This window comes from Triticum urartu, chromosome 1A, assembly GCF_056163025.1.
Source record: "Triticum urartu cultivar PI428250 chromosome 1A, HENAU_Tu73, whole genome shotgun sequence".
Classification (NCBI taxonomy): Eukaryota; Viridiplantae; Streptophyta; class Magnoliopsida; order Poales; family Poaceae; genus Triticum; species Triticum urartu.
The window spans coordinates 572,682,764-572,704,619 of record NC_141873.1 but is presented as its reverse complement, the minus strand read 5'-3'; the positions used below and the strand labels follow the sequence as shown (position 1 = coordinate 572,704,619).

The 21,856-nt window shown below is 55.1% G+C and overlaps 1 protein-coding gene across 1 annotated transcript; it reads left to right on the top strand.

Annotated features, from left to right (window-relative positions):
• Window positions 1-2,812: 2,812 nt before the first annotated feature.
• On the top strand, window positions 2,813-4,492 carry LOC147992897 (uncharacterized). The gene is made up of 4 exons (XM_087539173.1): window positions 2,813-3,010; window positions 3,168-3,252; window positions 3,384-3,580; window positions 4,121-4,492. Exons 1-4 carry the CDS (start codon window positions 2,813-2,815, stop codon window positions 4,490-4,492), a joined length of 852 nt encoding a protein of 283 aa, XP_087395299.1.
• The last annotated feature ends 17,364 nt before the right edge of the window (window positions 4,493-21,856 follow it).

Sequence of the window (21,856 nt, the reverse complement as noted above, 5' to 3'; positions counted from 1 at the left end):
TCAGGGCTGGGCCGCCTTTGCGCAACCGGCTTGAGAGGTAGCCGGTTGGGGGAAGGCGGCCCCATGTCTTGGACGCTTGGAGGCTTGATCGGCCTATAATTTTTCTAAAGTGCCAGGGGAAGCCGGCTAGGCTACCCGTGGTCATTTACTCCGACAGTAGTCCCTGAAGCTGGTTGGGCTTCGAGGCAGAAAAAAGACGAGGAGCTCAGTCAGCTTCCTATCTCGAGGAGCCAGGAACTAGGAGCCGGTTTCGACTAGGCGCGCCGTCTCCTAGAGATCTCGAAGCTTAAAGGCGGGTGCCAGTCGGCGCGCGAGTCCGGCTATGAGCTGACCATTCGTCGTCCGCGTGCCACGTGGCATCCTCCGGCTGGAGGGGCCTGCCAGCCCACGCGCACGACGGGACGCCGCCGCAGTCTGGGGCCCGCTACTACAGGGCCTCGGCCCATGCATGGATCTTCTGCGGCCCGGACGGACTGCGCGTGCCCCAGTGGCGGTTTCCTCACGCCGTGATGGTGCAATAATCGCGGGGCGTGGGGGAGTGGGTGCAGTTAATCCCACATCCCCCACGTCCTGCCACCTCGGCTTCGCCGCATGAGGCTATAAGTAGGGGGAGAGGAGGGGAGCGCCAAACGCTCGCGCGCTCTCCCTCGCTCTGCCCCCTCCTTCTTCTTCCTCCCCTCGTCGCGACAGCTACCTGCCACCGCTCGGCTTTCCTGCCAATCTTCTTGGCTTGCCGTCGCTTCGTCGCAGCTGGGTCGTGCGCCCTCCTTTCGCCGCGCCTTTCTCGCCACCACGCCGTCCCCATGGCGTTGTCGAGCTCCTGGGACGGCTCCAACGTCCACGATGACCACGTCGACTTCCTCCGTCGGACGCGGTGGCTGCCGGGCGCGGATCTCGTGCAGGTCCGCCTCGCGCCGGAGAGGGAGATCTCGCCGGCGCCGGAAGAGGACGAGCGGGTAATCTTCCGCTCGCACTGCCTGCGCGGTTTCGGCCTGCCGACGAGCGGGTTCCTCCGCTCGTTCCTTGAATTTTATCATCTCCAGCTGCATCACCTCACTCCCAACGCGGTGATGCTGCTATTGGCCTTCGTCACCCTGTGCGAGGGTTTTCTTGGCGTCCTCCCCACTCTTGAACTGTGGGGAGAGTTCTTTCAGTGCAAGCTCGGTACCGTCGTCGCGGGCGTGCCCGCCCCATGCGGCGCCTTCATCGCCATGCGGAGGACGAGCGACAACAACCCGTTTCCGCCCATCCCGCTGATCCAGTCAGTGAAGCTCTGGCAGAAGTCCTACTTCTATGTGAAGAATATTGCCCCGCAAGGTGACTTCGTCAACCTGCCGGCTTACGTAGCCGGCCCGCCGGCTGGGAGGCAGCCTTCATGGTCCTTCTGGTCTAGGTCGTTGTCTCCGGGCGGGTCCGCCTCCGTTGCCTGGCTCCGGGTGATGATCCAGTCGGAGGGTCTGTCCGGGGCCGACCTGGTGACCACCTTCGTGGAGCGCCGGGTGCTCCAGCTTCAGGGCCGACCTAATATGATCTGCCAGATGAGCGGCCACTTCGACCCGTGCCGGCTAAGCACCAAGGAGATTCCTCACGCCGAGGTGTCTTACATGGTGAACTACATTTCCAACTGCAAGCTCACCGAGGAGTGGCAGTATGGCAAGGTGCCGTACTCTCGCGCCAATCCTCCGCCGGTGGTAAGTTTCTCTTCCTCTTTTTCTTTGCTTGTTGCCAAGTTTATGGTGGCCGACTCCTGACCAACCGGCCTTTGTTTGGCAGAACCCCATGCTTCCGCCAGCAGCCGGGGCCGCGGGGGTGGAACGCCAGTTCCTCCCTGACCATACGATGGACGATGTAGACGACCTAGACCTGGGGGCGGCCGCCATGGAAGACGACGTCGCGGGGGAAGGCAGCGACGCAGGCGGGTCCGGGCTCGGGGCCGGCTTTGAGGACTGGCCAGATGAGGACGATGCCGAAGTCATTCCGCGCCGCCGACCGGCGCCCGATCACCAAGGCGCGGGCCCATCTGCCGGGCCGGCTGCCCATGGCGGCGCGCAGAAGCGTCGGGCCGTGTCGACCCACTTCGGCAGTCGGCCGAAGAAGCCCAAGAGTACCGCGGTGGTGACCAAGCGGGACGAGGCGGCCGCGAAGGCAGCCCGCTTTCGCAAGGTGGTGAAGCAGCCTCAGGCGGTCTCAGCGTAAGTGTCGCTGTTCTCATGCCTTTCTTTTTTCTTCTTCTTCGGTTGATGTTTTTCCAAACCCCTTTTCTCAATTTATCAAACAGGGCCCCTCTTTCCCTTGGGCGGGTCCCGGCCGCCTCCATAGTCGGAGCAGTGGGAGGGTCTTCAAGCTCACGTCGGGTAGATCCCCGCGCCGACCTCCTAGAGGCGACGGAGCGGAACGCGCGGGAAGCGCGGGAGGAGCGGGAGGCGGAGGAGCGGGGGGCGGCTCGAGAGGCGGAGCAGAAGTCGGCGGAGGCGCGAGCCGTCGTGGCCGCCAAGGCCCAGGCGGAGGCCGCAGATGCGGAGGGGAGGCGGAGGCCCTGCAGAACCAGCCTCCGCAGTTCGTCATTCCCCTCCGCGCCGTGGATCCTGACACCCCTGTGCCCCCGTTCGAGGAGGCCGGCCGCAGCCAGCCGGAGATGGAGAGGGAGGTGGCGCCATCGCCGCCGATTGGAGCGGACCGAGGAAGCCGGCCTGAAGTGCCGCCCGTGTAGCCGGCTGGAGGCGAGCCGACCGTGGGAGGGGATCTTGTGATCTCGTCACCGCTTCGCCGGCGCGCGGGGAAGGCGACTTCAGCGCCGGACGCGCAGAAAACCATGGACGCCGGCTCGTCGGCCCAGGACTTAGAAGCGGCCAGCGACAGCTCGTCCGGGTGGACACCGGGTGGCGGGACGGCCGTGCTGAATGTGGCGGCGCAGGACGTCCGGAACCGGCTTCAGGCCCAAGCCACCGCGCTGAAGCAGTACACCCAGGAGTTTCTCACGACGCGGTCGGTTATTCGGCTGAGTCCTCCTGCTCCTTGTCGATTGCTTTGATTTCTTCCGTGGGGGCGCGTCAGCGCACCCACTGGGTGTAGTCCCCGAGTTCCGAGCCGGCTGCTGAGCAGGCGGCTTGGAACTTCTTGGAAAGCTTGATTGACGTCTTGTTCTCACTCGCGTCCCTTATCTGCAGGAGTACCACAACCTTCGCGCGGCCGCCTTCAACTCCCAGGCCCAGGAGTTGAATCAGAAAGCCATTGATCTGAACGAGAGCCGGAGTAAGTGCTTCGTTTTTCTTTTAAGTGGGGGCACGTCAGCGCACCCACTGGGGTAGTCCCCGAGATTCGGGCCGACTATCGAGTAGTCGGGTCGGATATTTTCCTGATGACTTCTTTCTTCATATTTGTAGGGGCCAATGCCGACTTGAGGAGCCAGCTGAGCGGAGCCCAGACCGCCCTTGGTGCCAAGGAGGCGGAGTGCGCCGCCTTGGCCCAGGAGCATGATCGCCTGGCCAAGAAGCTGGCCGACCAGGAGGAGGGCCACAAGGCGGCCCTGAAGGCGGCACAGGACAGCGAGGCCGCCCTCAAAGCCGAATATGAGACCGAGGCGAGAAACTGGGCCGAGTGAGGCAGGCGCTGAGCGAAGGCTACAGCCGGGTGGAAGACTTGATTGATGGTAGGCCGCCTTCTTCTTTGCTTCCTTGCCTGCCTTCTACTATCTGATTCATTTTTTGACTTTGTGCCACTGCTTTCCTCTTTGTGCAGATTACTTTCCCGGCTACTCAGCCGCCGCCACCCAAGCCATCGAGGCCTACCGCGACGCGTGACGGCAGGCGGGGGCCGAGATCGCGACGGATGCCAGCCGGTCACTTGAGGAGCAGCTTCTGGGGCTTCAAGCCCGCCTGCAGCCGGCCCACCGCATGCTCCGCCGTCTTCAGCGCGCCGGGGCGCAAGTGCTGGCCGCCCTCTGGCCCAGCGAGGTGATCCCGCGCACGCCAAGTCGGACCGCCGACTGGCTGGAGGTCGCAGTCGGCCGCTTCGAGGCTTGGAAGGCGTCAGCGGCCCGGTCTGGCCAGGGCAGGCACTGGAGTTCGTTCGAGCCTGGTATCCAGGGCTGAACTTAGACCAGCTGAGCACCTGGCGGCAGGAGGCTGACGAGGAGTTGGAGGCGGTGCGGCCGGCTATCATCCAGCGCGCCTCGGCGATCGCCGAGTATACCGACACCAGCGCCTTTACTCTTGAGGTGGATGACGCCGGTGTCGCTCAGCCGGAGGAGTGGTTCGGGATGAACCCGACCGAAGGTGAGGACTCAGCGGAGGAGATTGCCTCCAGTGATGAGGGCGAAGGGGAAGAGGGAGAGGATGATGAAGATGCTGCGCCGGATGGTGAAGCGACCATCCCGCCTCAGCCCAATCGTGCCTCCAGCAACGATGCCGAGACTCGCCAGCCGGTCACTCCTCCAGCCGGCACCGTCGACTCCGCCAACCTGCCCAACTCGCCCGTTGTACCCCTAGCTTGATCCACCGTCCTTGCTTTCCTGCTTGTTTACTCTTTTCAACAATCTTTAAATTTGCGCAGTTCCACCCACTGGGGGTGTATTCAGACTATGTTGAATGCTGGCCTTTCGAAGGTCTTTTGTGTAAATATTATGCATGTGTTTGGCTTCCGTTTTTGTTTGCTTTTTATCCTTTGGCTTTTTCCTCTGCCGCCTTCCCTTGGCCGCCGCCTTCCCAGCCGGACAGCTGCTCTGCAGTCTGTGGCCGGAGAAGGACTTGGTCGTTTTGGGAAGGCAAGTACTCGAGCTTTCTCAGATTGCAGCAAGGTGAACGGGAAGCCGGCCAGCCGGCTGCTCTGGTAGCCGGCTGGCGGGTGGGAGGCCAGCTCACGTTATATAAGTTCGTTGGTCCTTAGCCGTTTTTTGCGTGGGCATCCTTTCCTGCCCTTGGCTCTTGCCAGTCGGACAGTCGGTTCTTCGAGCTGTGACTTTTTGGCAAGAGGGGGCTTGGGTGCTGGCACACTACTTGTCTGACTGCAGGTGGAACTACAGATATAACTTGAGGCGGCGAGTCACCGGGCCGACTAGTCGAACCCGGTGCTGGATGAAGAAAGCAAGTGTAGTAACATAATCGTATGCGTGATACTCGTCTTTCATAGATAAAAGAGGGTAGTCCCCGAGCGCTCCTCGGGGCACCCCTTGTCTCGTACTTAGTACAAAAGGTACTGTGCTACGTACTGTTTTTTAACTGTAAAATCTTCAGAGGAGATTGGCGTTCCACGGTCGTTCCGACTCCTTGCCGGAATCATCTCTCTTGCGTGCCTTCGGCTTCTGCGCATCGATTAGGTAGTAGGAGTCGTTGCCTAAAGCTTTGCTGATGATGAAGGGGCCCTCCCAAGGGGCCGAAAGCTTGTGCTGGCCGGCTGTTCGCTGGATCAGCCGGAGCACAAGATCGCCCTCTTGGAAAGATCTTGGCTTGACCTTCCGGCTGTGGTAGCGGCGCAGACCCTGTTGCTAGATGGCGGACCGACTGAGAGCTAACAACCGGCCCTCTTCCAGCAGGTCAACACCGTCTTCTCGTGCTTCCTTGGCTTCCGCCTCCATGTACATGGTGACCCGAGGCGAGTCGAACTCGATGTCAGTTGGGATGACAGCCTCGGCACCATATACAAGGAAGAAAGGGGTGAAGCCGGTTGACTTGTTTGGGGTAGTGCGCAAACTCCAGAGGACGGCCGGCAGCTCGTCGAGCCAACAGCCGGCCAAACGCTCCAGTGGCACGACCAGTCGGGGCTTGATGCCGGAGAGGATGAGGCCGTTTGCTCGCTCGACCTGGCCGTTTGACTGCGGGTGGGCAACGGACGCTAGGTCCAGCCGGATGCCGCGTGTTGCGCAGAAAAGTGCCAGTGCTCCCTTTGCAAAATTTGTGCCGTTGTCGATGATGATGCTATGCGGTACGCCATATCGGGTTGTAATATCTGCGATCAAGGTGACGGCAGTCGGCCCATTCAGCTTCTTGACCGGCTTTGCCTCAATCCACTTGGTAAATTTGTCCACAGCGACGAGCATATGTGTCATGCCGCCGCGTGCCATCTTGAACGGGCCCACCATGTCCAGCCCCCAGACGGCAAAGGGCCAGGTGAGGGGGATGGTCTTGAGTGCAGAAGCCGTCAGGTGTTGCTTGGAGCTGAAAACTTGGCACCATTTGCAGTGTTTGACTAGTTCCTTGGCGTCTTCCAAAGCAGTCGGCCAGAAAAATCCATGGCGAAAAGCTTTGGCGACGAGTGATCTTGAGGCTGCGTGGTGGCCGCATTCGCCTTGGTGGATGTCCCTGAGGATTGCTATGCCTTTCTCTGGTTCGACGCAGTGCTGGAAGACTCCAGTGACGCTGCGTCTAACAAGCTCTCGGCTGACGATTGTGTAGGCTCCGGATCGGCGTTGAACTTGTCTTGCCGAGATCTCGTCGGTTGACAGCTCTCTGTTTACTAAGAAGTTGAGGATGGGCTGGGCCCATGATGGAGCGGTGATTTCTTCTATTGTCAGGACTGCCACTGTGATAGGGGCGGGTGGGCTAGGTGGTGAAAGTTGGAGTCGACCACCACCTGTTGTGTTGATGTAGTCCCCGGGCCGGCTGCAGTAGCCCCCGGGCCGAGTTCCAAATTCCCCGGGCCGGGTGCGACTATGGCAGTCCCCGGGCCGCCTGTTGGAGTCCCCACGCCACCTACTTGGTTTCCCAAGTCGGATCCGACTGCGTTGGGGTCAGGCGGCACGAAGATGGAATCAGATTCTGGAGACGGCTTGAGGAGGCGGTGGAGAGAAACGCTGGCTGGTATGGCTTGCCGGGTGGATCCTACTCGTGCCAGGGCATCTGCTTGCATGTTGTCGGCACGTGGTACATGAAGGAACTCACATCCTTCAAAATATCCACTGATTTGCTGGACGAGGAAACGATAGCTCGCCATGTTTGCGTCTTTGGCGTCCCAGTCACCGGATGACTGTTGGACCACCAAATCCGAGTCACCATAGCACAGGATCCGGCGGATGCCGAGCTCTTTGGCTAGCCGGAGCCCGTGTATGAGCGCCTCATACTCGGCCACATTGTTGGAGGCGGCAAAATGAATTTGCAATGTATACTTGAGCTTGTCGCCCTTGGGAGAGGTGAGGACGATGCCGGCTCCCAAGCCGGTGTGCATCTTGGACCCATCGAAGTGCATCCGCCAGTGAGTGGAGTCGGGAGCCGGTGGCAGGTATTGGGTTTCGGCCCAATCGACGAGGAAGTCGGCCAGTGCCTGGGACTTAATAGCGGTGCGGGGCTGGTAGAAGATCGCGTAGGGGGCCAGCTCAATGGCCCATTTGGCCACTCGGACGGATGCATCCCGGCTGCCTATGATCTCGGTGAGCGGGGCAGTACACACGACCGTGATGGGGTGCTCTTGAAAATAGGGCTTGAGCTTCTTGGCAGCGAAGTACACACCGTAGCACATCTTCTGGTAGTGTGGGTAGTTCTGCTTCGAGGTGGATAAGACTTCGCTTAAATAATACACCGGCCTCTGAACCGGCTGAGCCCGGCCTTCTTTTGGGCGCTAGACTATGATGACAGTGCTGACTACCCGGCTAGTAGCCGCAACGTAAAGGAGCATGGGCTCCTTTTCAGCCGGTGCCGCCAAGACAGGCAGCGTGGTCAGCATCTTCTTTAGCTCGTGGAAGGCTTGGTCCGCCTGGTCGTTCCACTCGAAATGAGTGGACTTCTTCATGAGTCGGTGGAGGGGGAGGGCTTTCTCTCCGAGCTGGCTGATGAAGCGGTTCAGGGAAGCCAAGCATCCGGTGAACTTCTAGACATCCCGCAGCTTGGTGGGAATATCCATTCTCTCTATGGCCTTGATCTTTATTGGGTTGCACTCGATGCCGTGTTCGGAGGCCAGGAAGCCTAGGAGCTGGCCGGCTGGTACTCCGAACACACATTTCTCGGGGTTGAGCTTGATTTGGAATCGGCGCAAGTTTTCAAATGTTTCTCTGAGGTCTTCCAGCAAGGTGCCGCGCTTCTCCGTCTTCACCACAATATCGTCTACATAGACGTGGGCATTTCTGCCGAGTTGCTTGAGGAGGCACTTCTGCATGCAACGCTGAAAGGTGGCACCGGCATTTCTCAAGCCGAATGTCATAGTCAGGTAGCAGAAGGCTCCGAATGGTGTGATGAAGGCGGTTTTCAGGTGGTCAGCTGGATCCAACTTTATCTGGTGGTAGCCTGAGTAAGCATCCAAGAAGCTCAACAGCTCGCATCCGGCTGTGGAGTCTATTACTTGATCAATCCTTGGCAAGGCGGAGGGATCTTTGGGGAAAGCCTTGTTGAGGCTAGTGTAGTCTATACACATGCGCCACTTGTTATTTTTCTTTAGCACGAGGACCGGGTTGACGAGCCACTCTGGGAAGAAAACTTCCATAATGAAGCTGGCTGCCAGAAGCCGGGCTATCTCTTCTCCTACAATCCTTCTTTTCTCCTCCGATAGTCGGCGGAGAGGCTGTTTGACTGGTTTCGCACCTTCTCGGACATGTAGCTTGTGCTCGGCGAATTCCTTCGGCACACCTGGCATGTCCTTGGGGGACCATGCGAAAATGTCCCGATTCTCACGGAGGAAATCGGCGAGCTCGCCTTCCTATTTGTTGTCCAGGTTTGCCCCGATGGTGGCAAACCTTTCTGGGTGATCTGGGTCCAGAGGTACCCTCTTTATTTCTTTGGCCGGCTGAAAAGAACCTTGGGCACCACATTCCTTGGGGTCGGGGGACAGGGCCGGCTGCTTGCCGGTCATGGCCACGACTCAGTCCAGTATCTTCTTCTCTTCAGCAATTACAAGGGACTCGGTCAGCCGGTTGCTGGCAGCCGCACATTCGGAGGATTTCTTGTAGTCTCCGGCTATGGTGATGATGCCCTTGGAACTTGGTATCTTCATCTTGAGGTAGGCATAATGGGGTACAACCATGAACTTGGCCAGGGCAAGTCGGCCAAGCAACGCGTGGTAAGGGCTTTCTAGATCCACCACTTCAAACCACACCGCCTCTCGGCGGAAATGATCCTTGTCCCCGAAGAGGACATCTATCTTGATCTTGCCGATTGGGGAGCAGGACAAGACGGGTACGATGCCATGGAACACAGTCCGACTGGGCATGAGCTGCTTCGTCTTCATGCTCAGCTTCTCCATGGTGTCACGGTATAGGACATTGATGCTGCTCCCACCATCTATCAGCACGCGGGAGAAACGGGCGGCTTGCCTTTCTGTAGCGAGGGTGGCATCCAGAACCAATGCGTAAGAGCCGGGAGACGGCATCACCTCTGGGTGATCTGTCCGGCTCCAGCTAATAGGCCTTTCTGACCAGTGCATGAACTCTGGGTTGTTGGAGGCGACTACGTTGACTTCTTTGTGTTGTCGGCGCCGGCTACGCCGATCTTCTGGCTGGCTTGTAAAGATGACGTAGGCGGCATGCTCGTCGGGGTACTCGTCCTGAACTACCCCGACCGCTGGTCGGGCAGCCGGCTGCGGAGGAGCCGGAGGCGGCTGACCAGCAGGCGGAGGTGGTGCCATCCCCTCACCCTTGGAGATCTGTGTGAGCCAATGACATTTTCAGGTTGTGTGATTTGAAGGCTTTGCACCACTGTAAAACTTGCAGGGGGCATCAAGTGCTTGCTCGTAGGAGAAAGCCGGCTGCGAAGCCGGCCTGCCGCCCTTCTGCTTCTTGGGTGCGGGCCGCCCTTCGAGTTGTTCGTCTTCGACTGTGGCCACCTGCCGACTGGTGGAAGGTGGCAGGGGAGCCTTGTGCTTGTGGTCGTTCTGGTGCGGGCGTCGGCTGGATTCTCCAGCCGGCGTCTCGAGACTTGGAGCGAGCACCTTCCCGGAGGCGTCTACTCGGAGCTCGGTCTTCATTGAGGAATCGGCCGTGGCGTACTTGTCGGCTATGACCAGCAGCTCGTAAGCGTAGTCGGCTCGTCGCAGAGGAGTCGGTGCTTGAGGAGGGTGCCCTCTCGGCACCCGGCGGTGAAGTACTCTATAGCTTGAACCTCGTGCACTCCCTCGCAGGAATTGCGGAGCTCGGCCCAAATCGTGAGGTAGTCGCTAGTCGATTCGTTGGGCCCTTGGACACACAAGGAGAACTGTCGGGGCTTTGGAGCCCGCTTGTAGGTGCTGGTGAAGTTACGGATGAAGGCTTCAGTGAAGTCTAGCCAGCTGTTGACGCTGTAAGGCTTGAGGCTGTTGAGCCAGGTGCGCGCCGTGCCTTGGAGCATGAGGGGCACATATTTTATTGCAACACGCCTGTTGCTGTTTGCGATGCTAACCGCGGTGGAGTAGTCAATCAACCAATCTTCCGGCTTCATGGAGCCATTGTACTTGGGCGTGTCTCTTGGGAGCGAGAACCCTTTGGGGAAGGGCTCGTCGCGGATGCGGGGGCCGAAGCACGACGGGCCGACATCATCTTCTTCTTCCAGGGCCAAGGATCGTGCAAGGCGGTCGATTCGGTGGCGGGCATCATTCTCGCCGACTCCTTCACGGCGACCCAGCCGGCCGCTGAGAGTCGGATGCGTGACAGGCGGCAGGGTAGGGTATCTCTCTCCACGAGGCGGAGGAGGAGGGGGGTTGCCCCGCCACTCCACGGCTCGAGGGCACCCCTCAGCGTCATGCTCGATGGAGATTCGAGTCCGGTTGCGGCTGGCAGCCGGCTCTTTTTATTTCCTCGCGCGGGTGTTGCCTGCGGTCGGTGTTCGGGACGTCGCGCCGTGTTCTCGGCGCGGGGGAGGACTCTCGGCGCGGACGCCAGCTTCATGCTGCTATGTGGCCGCGTCGGTAAGTTGCTGGATGCGTCTGGTCATGTAGGCACTACTGGAATCAGCTACTTTGCCATCTTCCAGCTCTTTGCCGTCAGCTAGTAGACGGCAAAGAAGCTCTTTGCCATCAGCTACCAAAAAGCAGACGGCAAAGAACTGGCTGATGGCAAAGACATAATTTGCCATCAGCCAGTTCTTTGCCGTCGGCTAGCAGACGGCAAAGATTCTTTGCCGTCGGCTAGCGGACGGCAAAGAGGGAGGGGGCCCCACTGACGAGCTGCAAAAAAAACCTAACGGCCCCCCCTCTTTGCCGTCCGCGGCTCCGCTCCGCTCCGGTTTGCAAAGAGGGAGGGAGCAGACGAGGGACATCAGTGGCTCCGCTCCGGGCACGCTCCAAACCTCTCTTCGATGTATTGTCGCAGGAGCAAACGAAGGATATCGCCGGCACCCCCCTGGCCACCCTCCGCCGCCACGACCACGAAGCCGGCGCGCGTGCGCGGGCGTAGCCGGCAGCGAGGAAGAGTAGTACACGGTAGGTCGCCGCCGCTCTGGTCCTGGGAAGGCCACCGCTACTCCACTCAGTCGACGCCAAGCTTGGTGGGGTAAACATCAGCGGCCGATTAGCCGCTTGAGGGTGACGTGGAGGCGGAAATCTTCACAACCTTGTGCTCCGGAGGAGGAGGTTATCGACGCAGATGAGGAGGGGGCAAAGGCAATGGCCGGCTTTCTCGGGTTCATGGCCGGACATGGTGGTCGGGCGCCGGCGATCGTTTATATTAGGTTTACAGTAGGTTTTAGTACAGTTTGTGCGAAATATGTAATGAATTTCGTCCAGTTTGTAGGAAAAGTTTTCGAAATGTAATGAATTTCATCCGGTTAATTTGAAATTTGCTTTGTTTGCACGAATTTCGTCTGGTTAGTTCATATAGTTGTCGAAAGGTATGCGGGCAGCATCGGATGGCATCCATCAGTGTCCTCGGTCAGATGCCGGTGTAAATTTGTGGGCCAGTGCTCGAGATGCCCTAACTATCATGCTATAAACGCTAACAATCCTCCATTATTTGGCAGGGGACAGTTATCCCTCGATCAAAATCGGATCCGCGGTGTTTCGCACTCCTCCCGCGTAAGAGTGTAAACTCTTGCTTACATAAAAATGAAGCAAGTGGACGGCACTGTAGCATGTCATATCACTCGAACTAGCCCGCCTAACGAGCGGGAAAGCACCGCCCTCGTCATTTTGTTCTGGATTTCTATCGATCGATCACGCGAAAATGTTACGCTTCGCAAGTTCTAAAGGAAAAGGCGGCACACTTACGACTCGTACGCGTCGCAACCCCGACAGTACGGCTCGCACGCCGCTCACCAGAGGGGACACGCGTTGTCTTGCAGTTTCACTAACATGTGGGACCATGATTGAATAAACCGTCGATAGCCGAAATCTAATCACTCGGTGGGCGTCGACTGAGAAGAGAGAAACAGGGGAGGGAGAAGAGATCGCCCACCCGCCGCGCACGGACTCCAAGAAATATATGGTGATAATGTGAGGTGAGCCATGCTGGAGTCCGGACCGCTTCCGGAGCCTGATCTCACCGCCCTGGCCCCTCAAGATGCCAGCTGCCCGCCGCATGCATGCATAGCAAGTAGTACTCCTTATGTTGAGGAGAGAGAGGCATTGACAAAGTCAAGGAGTGGGCTCTGCAAGAGCCCGTCTCTACACGTGCTCCTAGGTATAAAAAAATAATTCTAAAAAAGGCATAAAAACAATTGTGTCTTAAAGATGGTCAGCGTTCGCGGTTATTTCAAGATAACACGTTTGGCACCCACTGGCGTCGCGCCCGCACGCGCATCGCCCGCGCTGTGGCTGGCCCCCTGCTGCTGTTCTACCTCACCGGCACGCCCCTCACCGTGGCTCTCCGCTCCCGCGCCGGAGCTCGCGACCGCTACCCGCCTATGGCTGCTGCTTGCTGCTTACGCCGCCGAGCCACCCCTCGCCTAACCGCGCCGTTGTGCTCGGTGTGCTGCTGCGGCCTGTGCGCTGCTTGCTCCCCACCCCCGCCTACCTCTGCCGCCGGCTCGCGCCCACCCAGGCCGCCCCCTGCTCCATCACCCTGCCGTGGCCGCCGGTGCCCAGTCAGGTGCGCCCCTGACATTCACGCCCGCCGCCTGTTATGAACTGCGCCTGAACGGGTGACGCCTGTAACCCGCGCGCCCGCTAAGTGCCCCCCCTGTGCCTATGGCAAGTGGGGCCTGCCCCAGAACGAATAAAAAATAAAAAAAATGAATTTAGAAAATAAATATATTAATTAATCAATTAATTAAATTAATTGACTTAATTAATTGTGTTTAATAATCCTAATTAAGTAACTAACCTAGCTAATCTATTAATTAATCTAATTAACTTGGTTAATTAGTTAGCAGAGTATGATAGTGGGGCCCACCCCCTAATTAATACTAATTAGGTTAATTAATTTTTTTAATTAAAATGTGTCACTGACCAGTGGGACCCACTGGTCAGGTTGACCAGTCAACCCCTGTTGACTGCTGACGTCATCATGACATCATGCTGATGTCATAAATCCAAATTTCGAATTAAATTAAATAATTAATTAAATTCCAGAAATTAATAAAATCTTTAGAAAATCATATCTTTTAATCCGTAACTCGGATTAAAATATTTTCAACATGCAAGTTGCTCAGAACGACGAGACGAATCTGGATACGCAGCCCGTTCGTCCGCCACGCATCCCTAGCATAGCGAACACGCAACTTTCCCCCTCCGGCTCCTCTGCCCGAAAACACAAAACACCGGGGATAATTTCCCGGATGTTCCCCCCTTCACCGGTGCCACCTCGTACCGCGTTAGGGCACGCCAAGCATCGCGCTTTGTCATGTCATGCATCGTCATGCATTTGTTTGCATTATATTTATTGTTTCTTCCCCCTCTTCTCTCGCTAGGCATCGAGACCGACGCCGCTGCTACCCAGTACGACTACGGTGTTGACGACCCCTCTCTCTTGCCAGAGCAACCAGGCAAGCCCCTCCCTTGATCACCAGATATCGCCTACTCTCCTCTATACTGCTTGCATTAGAGTAGTGTAGCATGTTACTGCTTTCCGTTAATCCTATCCTGATGCATAGCCTGTCCTTGCTACTACTGTTGTTACCTTTACCTGCAACCCGAATGCTTAGTATAGGATGCTAGTTTATCATCAGTGGCCATACATTCTTGTCCGTCTGCCATGCTATACTATCGGGCCGTGATCACTCGGGAGTTGATCACGGGTATATACCTATACATAATATATGATCTTGTGGTGACTAAAGACGGGTCGGCTCGTAGGAGTACTCGGGAGTGATTCATGGATTGGGTCCGAAAGGACGTTTGTCCCGACGGCCCTCTGAGTGGATCTTTGTGGCGAAGCGACAGGGTAGGTTGAGACCACCTAGGAGAGAGGTGGGCCTAGCCCTGGTCGGCGTTCGCGGTTATTTCAAGATAACACGTTTAACAAGATCTTGGTATTTGATCTGAGTCTAGCTACTGGCCTATACGCACTAACCATCTACGCGGGGACAGTTATGGGCACTCGATGTCGTGGTATCAGCCGAAGCCTTCGTGACGTCAGCGACTGAGCGGCGCGCGCTGGATTGGACTGGAACGCCTGCTAGGCTAGGTCTGCTTCCGGCCGCGTTCGCAACATGCAGGTGTGCAAAGGGCGATGGGCCCAGACCCCTGCGCCATAGGATTTAGACCGGCATGCTGACCTCTCTGATGTGCCTAGGTAGGGCTGCGACGTGTTGATCTTCCGAGGCCGGGCATGACCCAGAAAAGTGTGTCCGGCCAAATGGGATCGAGCGTGTTGGGTTATGTGGTGCACCCCTGTAGGGAAGTTAATCTATTCGGATAGCCGTGATCTTCGGTAACAGGACGACTTGGAGTTGTACCTTGACCTTATGACAACTAGAACCGGATACTTAATAAAACGCACCCTTCCAAGTGCCAGATACAACCAGTGGTCGCTCTCTCACAGGGCGACGAGGGGAGGATCATCGGTTAGGATTATGCTATGCGATGCTACTTGGTGAACTCACCATCTACTCTCTTCTCCTACTGCAAGATGGAGGTTACCAGAAGCGTAGTCTTCGATAGGACTAGCTATCCCCCTCTTATTCCGGCATTCTGCAGTTCAGTCCACATATGATAGCCTTTTCCATTTGATACCAATGCATACATATGTAGTGTAGCTCCTTGCTTGCGAGTACTTTGGATGAGTACTCACGGTGCCTTTGCTCCCTCTTTTCCCCCTTTCTATACCCGATTGCTGCGACCAGACGTTGGAGCCCAGGAGCCAGACGCCACCGTCGACGACGACTACTACTACTCGGGAGGTGCCTACTACTACGTGCAGCCCGCTGACGATGACCAGGAGTAGTTTAGGAGGATCCCAGGCAGGAGGCCTGCGTCTCTTTCGATCTGTATCCCAGTTTGTGCTAGCCTTCTTAAGGCAAACTTGTTTAACTTATGTCTGTACTCAGATATTGTTGCTTCCGCTGACTCGTCTATGATCCCGCTCTTGTATTCGAGCCCTCGAGGCCCCTGGCTTGTAATATGATGCTTGTATGACTTATTTTATTTGTAGAGTTGTGTTGTGATATCTTCCCATGAGTCCCTGATCTTGATCGTACATGTTTGCGTGTATGATTAGTGTACAATTGAATCGGGGGCGTTACAACTGCTACCAGACGCAAAGACTGGACGACACTGTACCACGTCATATCACTAAAACCCACTAGGCCAAACTAGCCCGCCTAGGTCATCTATTTTGGAACGGAGGGAGTACGTCTCTGCACTGCTATGATTTTGTGTTGCACGTTCTCTGTACTTTTGCTACGATTTTCCTGCCCTATGAGCCAAATGAGGCCTGAATGTATGTCGACTATTGTCTGATTGATCGCTAAGCCTACAATTTTAGGAGCTAGGGCTATTGGTCGATCAACGAGGGATAAGTATAAGCGTACCACGAGCTCATCAGCCCCAACATTTCTCTTCGGTGAGTGTTTTGCAAGTACTATAGCTCGCACAGTAGCTAGCCTACTAACACCAAGAATCATCAAACAAGCCCTGTTGATATGATAAACAGTTCAAACTTACATCTAAGCATGCCATATATTACATCAAAAGCTGGTGAGGATACATCTGTTTCCATAACTCGGAGAGGGTTCGCATGATTCATCGCATGATTCACTATCAAACAAAAGTAGCAAAATCCGCCCACACAAGACAGTGCACTAGCCCTAAGATGGTTTGATAACACGCATCATTCTGGTAATTAAACACAGGGCAATGCAAACTACCCTGGAGGATTAGCGCGACCAACTATTTCTTGTCATCGATCTCTCGGGCAATGACCACAGCACGGACAACGGCATGGGAATCGATTTCTGGGGCGATGTCCACAGGACTGACCACGACATCGGAATCGATCTTTGGGGCGATGTCCATAGGATGGACAGCGGCATCGGAATCGATCTCCGGGGCGATGCCAACAGGACGGGCCACGACATCGGAATCATCAAGGACGTCCACCGGCACCTGCACAACCCTAACATATTAGCAAGCACATTGCAAATAATCAAAAACCACAACTATGGTAATAAGCCATTATTTTTTACCTTGTGCAGCTCACCGGGGGATCTCATCCCTCCGGGGGCCATCTCCTCGTCCTTGATGGGGGCCATCACTTTGCCAGGGGAATACTGCTTCTCAACGACGACTATCTCCTCAAACTCGGTCTTGAGCCTCACATAGGTGGCAATCAGAGTTCCTGGGGCAGGCACGATGGGGCGCCTGCTGTTGTTCCAACTTTCTTTGAGGAGTTTGTCCGCCAACGTCCTCAACTCTTTGGCCAGTGCTTGTTTCTTGGAGTTCTTCGTCTCCATGGGTTGGCCCGCCAACATGGTCAACTCGTTGGTCGGTGCTCGCTTCCTGGAGATCGCTGTCTCTAGTGGGTTGTCCACCAGCAACTCTTTGCCTAGTGCTCCAGGATCCATTAATGAACTGACAAACAAAAAGCAATCGAAAGGAAACCACAATCGCAATGAAAACGGGAAAAGAATAGGATGTGAGAATCAGTCGGTGCTTCGCAAAAAGAAGATTCTTGGAATGAAAATATAGCAGCATAACTGATTCGCCCACCTTTCCTTCGTCGGTACAGAAGAAAAATGGCAGAAGTGAGTAGCCTGGAGTGAGGTTTTCTTCAAGAAAGGGAAGAAAGGGCTTGAACGAGCGTTCCAGTGAAATGATGGTTGCTTCATCCAGTCCAACTTGGAGGCCACCTTACCACAGTTTGTAAAGGTGTGGGTTTTGTGATATGACGGGTCATGACGGACACACCGGGGTGACAGGTGAGTCTCGACTGTAGAACCTCGCTGTTATTTGGTGGATGGCACGCGGGCCCGGATGCTTTGAAATGTCCTGCATGTAGATAGAGCGGCTAGTCATATAGGAGTGCTCAATATTGTCCACCGCGTCCAAGGCGGAGAGGAAAACGAGAGAACTACGTAATTAATGCATGAGTTTAATTAGGTTAGTTTTGTAAAGTATGAGATACATTCCTCCAATCGCAAAATGCCTTGGTTCATGAGATTTGAGATTTGAGCCCTATAAACTGGAAGGGAGGGAGTACTGCACACGGTGTAGTCTAGTCACTTGTTGAAATCTCTAGAAAGGCAAATACTCCTTTCCGGTTTATAGGGCTATACTACTCCCTCAGTCTAGGTGTGTAAGTCATCTTACGAAAACCAAATAATCCCAAAATATACCTAGGCGCGGTGCATTAACTTCTACCTTGTTTCTTGTTTCTTGACATATCAACCAATAAGAGATGAGAGGTGTGCATGCTTTTAATGACTTGCAATGGCTAGTTCATTGCATGCAATGCTATTAATTAGCAAATAAGCATTGGTGACCCCAGGAGGAAACAGTGCTAAGCGCGTGGACCTATGCAGAATGAGTATCAACCAATGGATAATGGAGTTTAATTGTTAAACAATAGCAATTTTGTATCATGCAAGAGCCTGGCTAGTACTCCAAGGAACCGCACCACGCGAGCGTTCGCAACTGCCTCGTTCGGGTTGCGCTTGGCTCTTCGCCTCTTCAAGAAGACGAACAATGATGTTACTCCGACTTCTACAGTATCGAATCCACGGCTGCATGTCCGTCCACCTCGTGCGGGAGGGATAGCGTGTAGCGAAAGCTTCTACTTACTGCTGCTGCCTTTGCGTCTATGACAGGTGGGCCCAACAGGTGGTTGGCCCTCCTGTCATGCAACCAAAGGCAGGTGTAGTTAAGGCACCGGAGCTCAGTCCATGAGGGAGAGGGCGTTGTAGTAATCAAATTTCTCGGTCTTATACGAGTTGATGCGACACATCAAAGCACTACACTCGATATAAGTCTTTTTACACATTTCAAATGGGCTACTTCATATGTAGGAGTAGACATATTCTGCTTCGTATGTAGTCACTTGTTGCAATCTCTAAAAAGACTTATATTTGGAAACGGAGGAAGTACAACGCATGCATGCATGCCGTGACTTTCCTTTTGATACTTGCATGTGTTGATTTGATGCACCTTGCCAAATTTTGACTATAAATTTAACTAACCAAATTTTCATGCATGTCACAAAAAATTACGGGGCTGTTTGGATTGTGACTATGTTTGTCTTATGTTGCCACATTATTATTCCCACACTTGCCACACTTGCCTAACCTGAGTTGCTCAAATTGTTAGACACACTTTGGCTTGCCTAAGGGAATCTTGCCACAATTTTTGTGTCTATGACATGTGGGGTTCACTGCTAATAAAAAAAATTCTTGTCTTAGGTGTGGCTAATAAAAAAGACTTATATTTAGGAACGGAGGGAGTAGAAAATATAAATAATAATGCATGTTGGGGCAACCCACGTTTCCGCTAATTTTAGCCATGGGCTTGTTCACAATTTTTACGAGGGGGTGGTTGTTCATTTAATGGAGGGACTTGTAGTACCAGACTTGAACGATACAAAGTGCGACCTGGCACACCATAAGACCACTTGGAACAAGTGGGTAGCTATCTCAAAAAACAATCAACAACTAAAAAACCGTGACCTGGCATGTAGTAGTACACAATTTTAAACGATTGTTTTGATGGAGTGAAAATGGAAAACTACCCCACTACGTATATATAGGCCGGAGCCTCCGCGCTTGCTTGCTAGGGTTGCTCTATTCACACACTCTCATCCTCTCCAGATCTAAACAAGATAGGGGTAGTAACACTGTCTTTCTCCCTTCAAAAAACACTGGCTTTCTATCCTCACCGATGGTTACAGATCGGGACGTATCCTATTGGGGATATTACTACTGGGCGTAAACCGGCCTATCTGGGCCGGGTTAACTTCGTCAGTAGTTAAGTATGTTAAAGCCCAAGAAGACAGAGGAGGGTTCAAGGCCCATGGTCGATTCAAGGCCTGTAGCCGTAAACCGGCGTCAGTAGTTAACCTGTATTGTAAGTTAGGAATAAGTAGAGACCAAACCGAACACATCTATGAGCCGGTATTGGGACTCCGTAAGCCGACGGGAGTCACCCGTGTATATAAGGGGACGACCCGGCGGCGGTTCAAGGATAACAGACAACAACTCGAGACATAGGCGAAGCTTGTTTGCTCCCTAGTCATCGAAACCCCATCAATTCCATAACAACTAGACGTAGGCTTTTACCTTCATCGAAGGGGCCGAACTAGTATAAACTCTCTTGCGTCCTTGTGTCCGCTTTAACCCCTTCAAGCTAACCCGTCGCGATGGCTCCACGACTAAGTCCTTTCTCTAGGACATCTGTCATGACAAAACCACGACAGTTGGCGCCCACTGTGGGGCAATCGCACGATGGTTTCCGGTTCTTGGAGGGCCGCTTTGAAGGACTCGAGGGCTACGCTGTAGGCCGGATGACTAAGAGTCGTCGTGGCAAGCTCTACATCGACGACGCAGGCTGGGGCCCCGAGGCCGGCTCAATTGAGTACGGGTACCGGGTCCCCTTTGGCAGCATTCACATTTTCATTGGCAAGATCGGTGAACCGGGCCCTGAGCCGGACATCTGCACCGACCTCGTCGAGACGGCTCAGCGTGCGTGATCCGCCCGGGTTAAACCGGCCATGAAGCGTGCCTTCGTGGGAGTCATCCATGGAGGAAGTTATGAGGACGGATCGGAATTTTGCAGCGCGACCGTCGTTTGTTCCGGTGATGAATCTTCGACCAGAGAAACCGAATCTCTTTATCAGCTACAAGATGGCCGGATTGGGAGTTGTTCCGATGGCGATAGTATTCCGGACCCCTCTGTTCTGCCCAACCGGGTTGGAATATTCATGGCCGGAACACAAGCAGCGCTTCATTCTTCGACAGCTGCGGCAACGATCTCCGGTTCAGCAGCGGCGACGGCTGCTGGGGCAGGAGGCCCTGTGCGCCCGCCGGCTCAGGTTCTATCAGAACTATTTGATGTGTTGGCTGTGCTTATGGCGGAATTTAATCCGCCGGATCAAGACGTTCACAACACGGAGATTGCAAAGGTAAAGGAACAGATCACCCAGGCCAAGGCGGATCTGGCGGCTGAGGACACCAGGATGGCCGCAGAGCGGGCCGCTTTAGACGCACAGGCCTACAAGCTTATGTTGGACCAGAGCGCGTCGCATGAAGTCATGAGGAGGAAGCACCGATCCCGCTTACCTCCGGTTTTCGAGGCCAGAGACCTTTTCAACACTCCAGGACCAAGAGCCGGCAATCCGCTGGAGGGAAACCGGGCAGAAGCCCCTGGGACCGGTGCACCAGTTCAGCCTCGTCAGATGGACTTGCCTCGTCAAAACACCGTTGTACCTCAGGCTGCTCCGGGTCACTACTCCAACCCAATGGACAATCTTGTTGCCGCTGCTGCACGGCTGGAGGCCATTCCAATTGAAGGTGACTCGCCGCAGGCAGTAGAGACGCGACGGGTCAAGGAACTTCTGAGGGCAGCTTTGGCCCAACAGGAAGCGTACTCGTACAGCCGTGATCGGATCCACTCGACCCCTCGTCCAAGCCGGAGCTATAGCAGACATATGGATGAACCGGCAGTGTCGAGTAATGAACGATGTGGCGCACCCCGTGACAACAACCCGGCAGGTGGTGCTGATGACGCTCAGGGAGTGGTGGACCGGGCCCGCGCGCGCAGGGAGGCCGAGTTAGCCACACAGCATCAGGCTCGGCAACTCACGCCGGTTTGTCCAACCACCTTGACTGAACCTGGTGTTACTTCTAGTTCTTTGGGGGTGCCTTGCCTTATCCCCGCTTTACGCAACGTGCGCCTGCCCAAGGATTTCAAAGGCCCGTGCAAGGTACCAAATTACACGGCGGATCAACCTCCAGAGACATGGGTGGAGAGCTATGAGATGGCCATGGAGATGCTTGATGTGGATGACGCGGCGTGTGCGAAATACTTCACCATGATGCTCGAAGGAATGGCCCGTACTTGGTTAAAAAGCTTGCCGGCTAATTCTATCAGTTCATGGGCCCAATTACGAGCCCGGTTTATCAGCAATTTCAAAGATACCTATAAACAGCCTATGTCGATAGTGGACTTAGCTGCATGCGTCCAGGAGGAAGGAGAATCAACGACTCATTGGGTGCGCCGGGTTTCACAAGTGTTGCACTCCTCAGACCGCATCAACGCTGACACCGCAGTATTAACCCTAGAAGGCAACTGCCGGTTTGGACCCCTGAAGCTGAAGTTGGGACGGATGAAGCGTCATTGCACCGACATGGGGACCCTTATGGCCGCTTTGGTGAAATATGCTGATTCTGATAGTACCAAGGATCCCGAATCTGATGATGACAAGACAGGGAAAGGGAAGAAGAACAGCAGCTCCAAAGGTCAGCAGCATCACTGGGCAGGCAATGGTGGAGGAGGCAAGCGTAAAGCGGATGGTAACATGGACTTTGTGGCTAATACCAACGCACAGGACAATGGCCAGCGATGCAAGGGTAGGCCAAAAAATCGTAATGGAGCGCCCAACCCTAAC

Bases quoted from the DNA above. Each gene is read 5' to 3' on its own strand.
- LOC147992897 (XM_087539173.1), top strand. From the start codon at position 2,813: ATGGACGCCGGCTCGTCGGCCCAGGACTTAGAAGCGGCCAGCGACAGC. The intron at 3,253-3,383 runs GTAAGTGCTTCG...TCATATTTGTAG, and splicing joins TGATCTGAACGAGAGCCGGA to GGGCCAATGCCGACTTGAGG. The intron at 3,581-4,120 runs GCGAGAAACTGG...ACCTGGCGGCAG, and splicing joins AAGCCGAATATGAGACCGAG to GAGGCTGACGAGGAGTTGGA.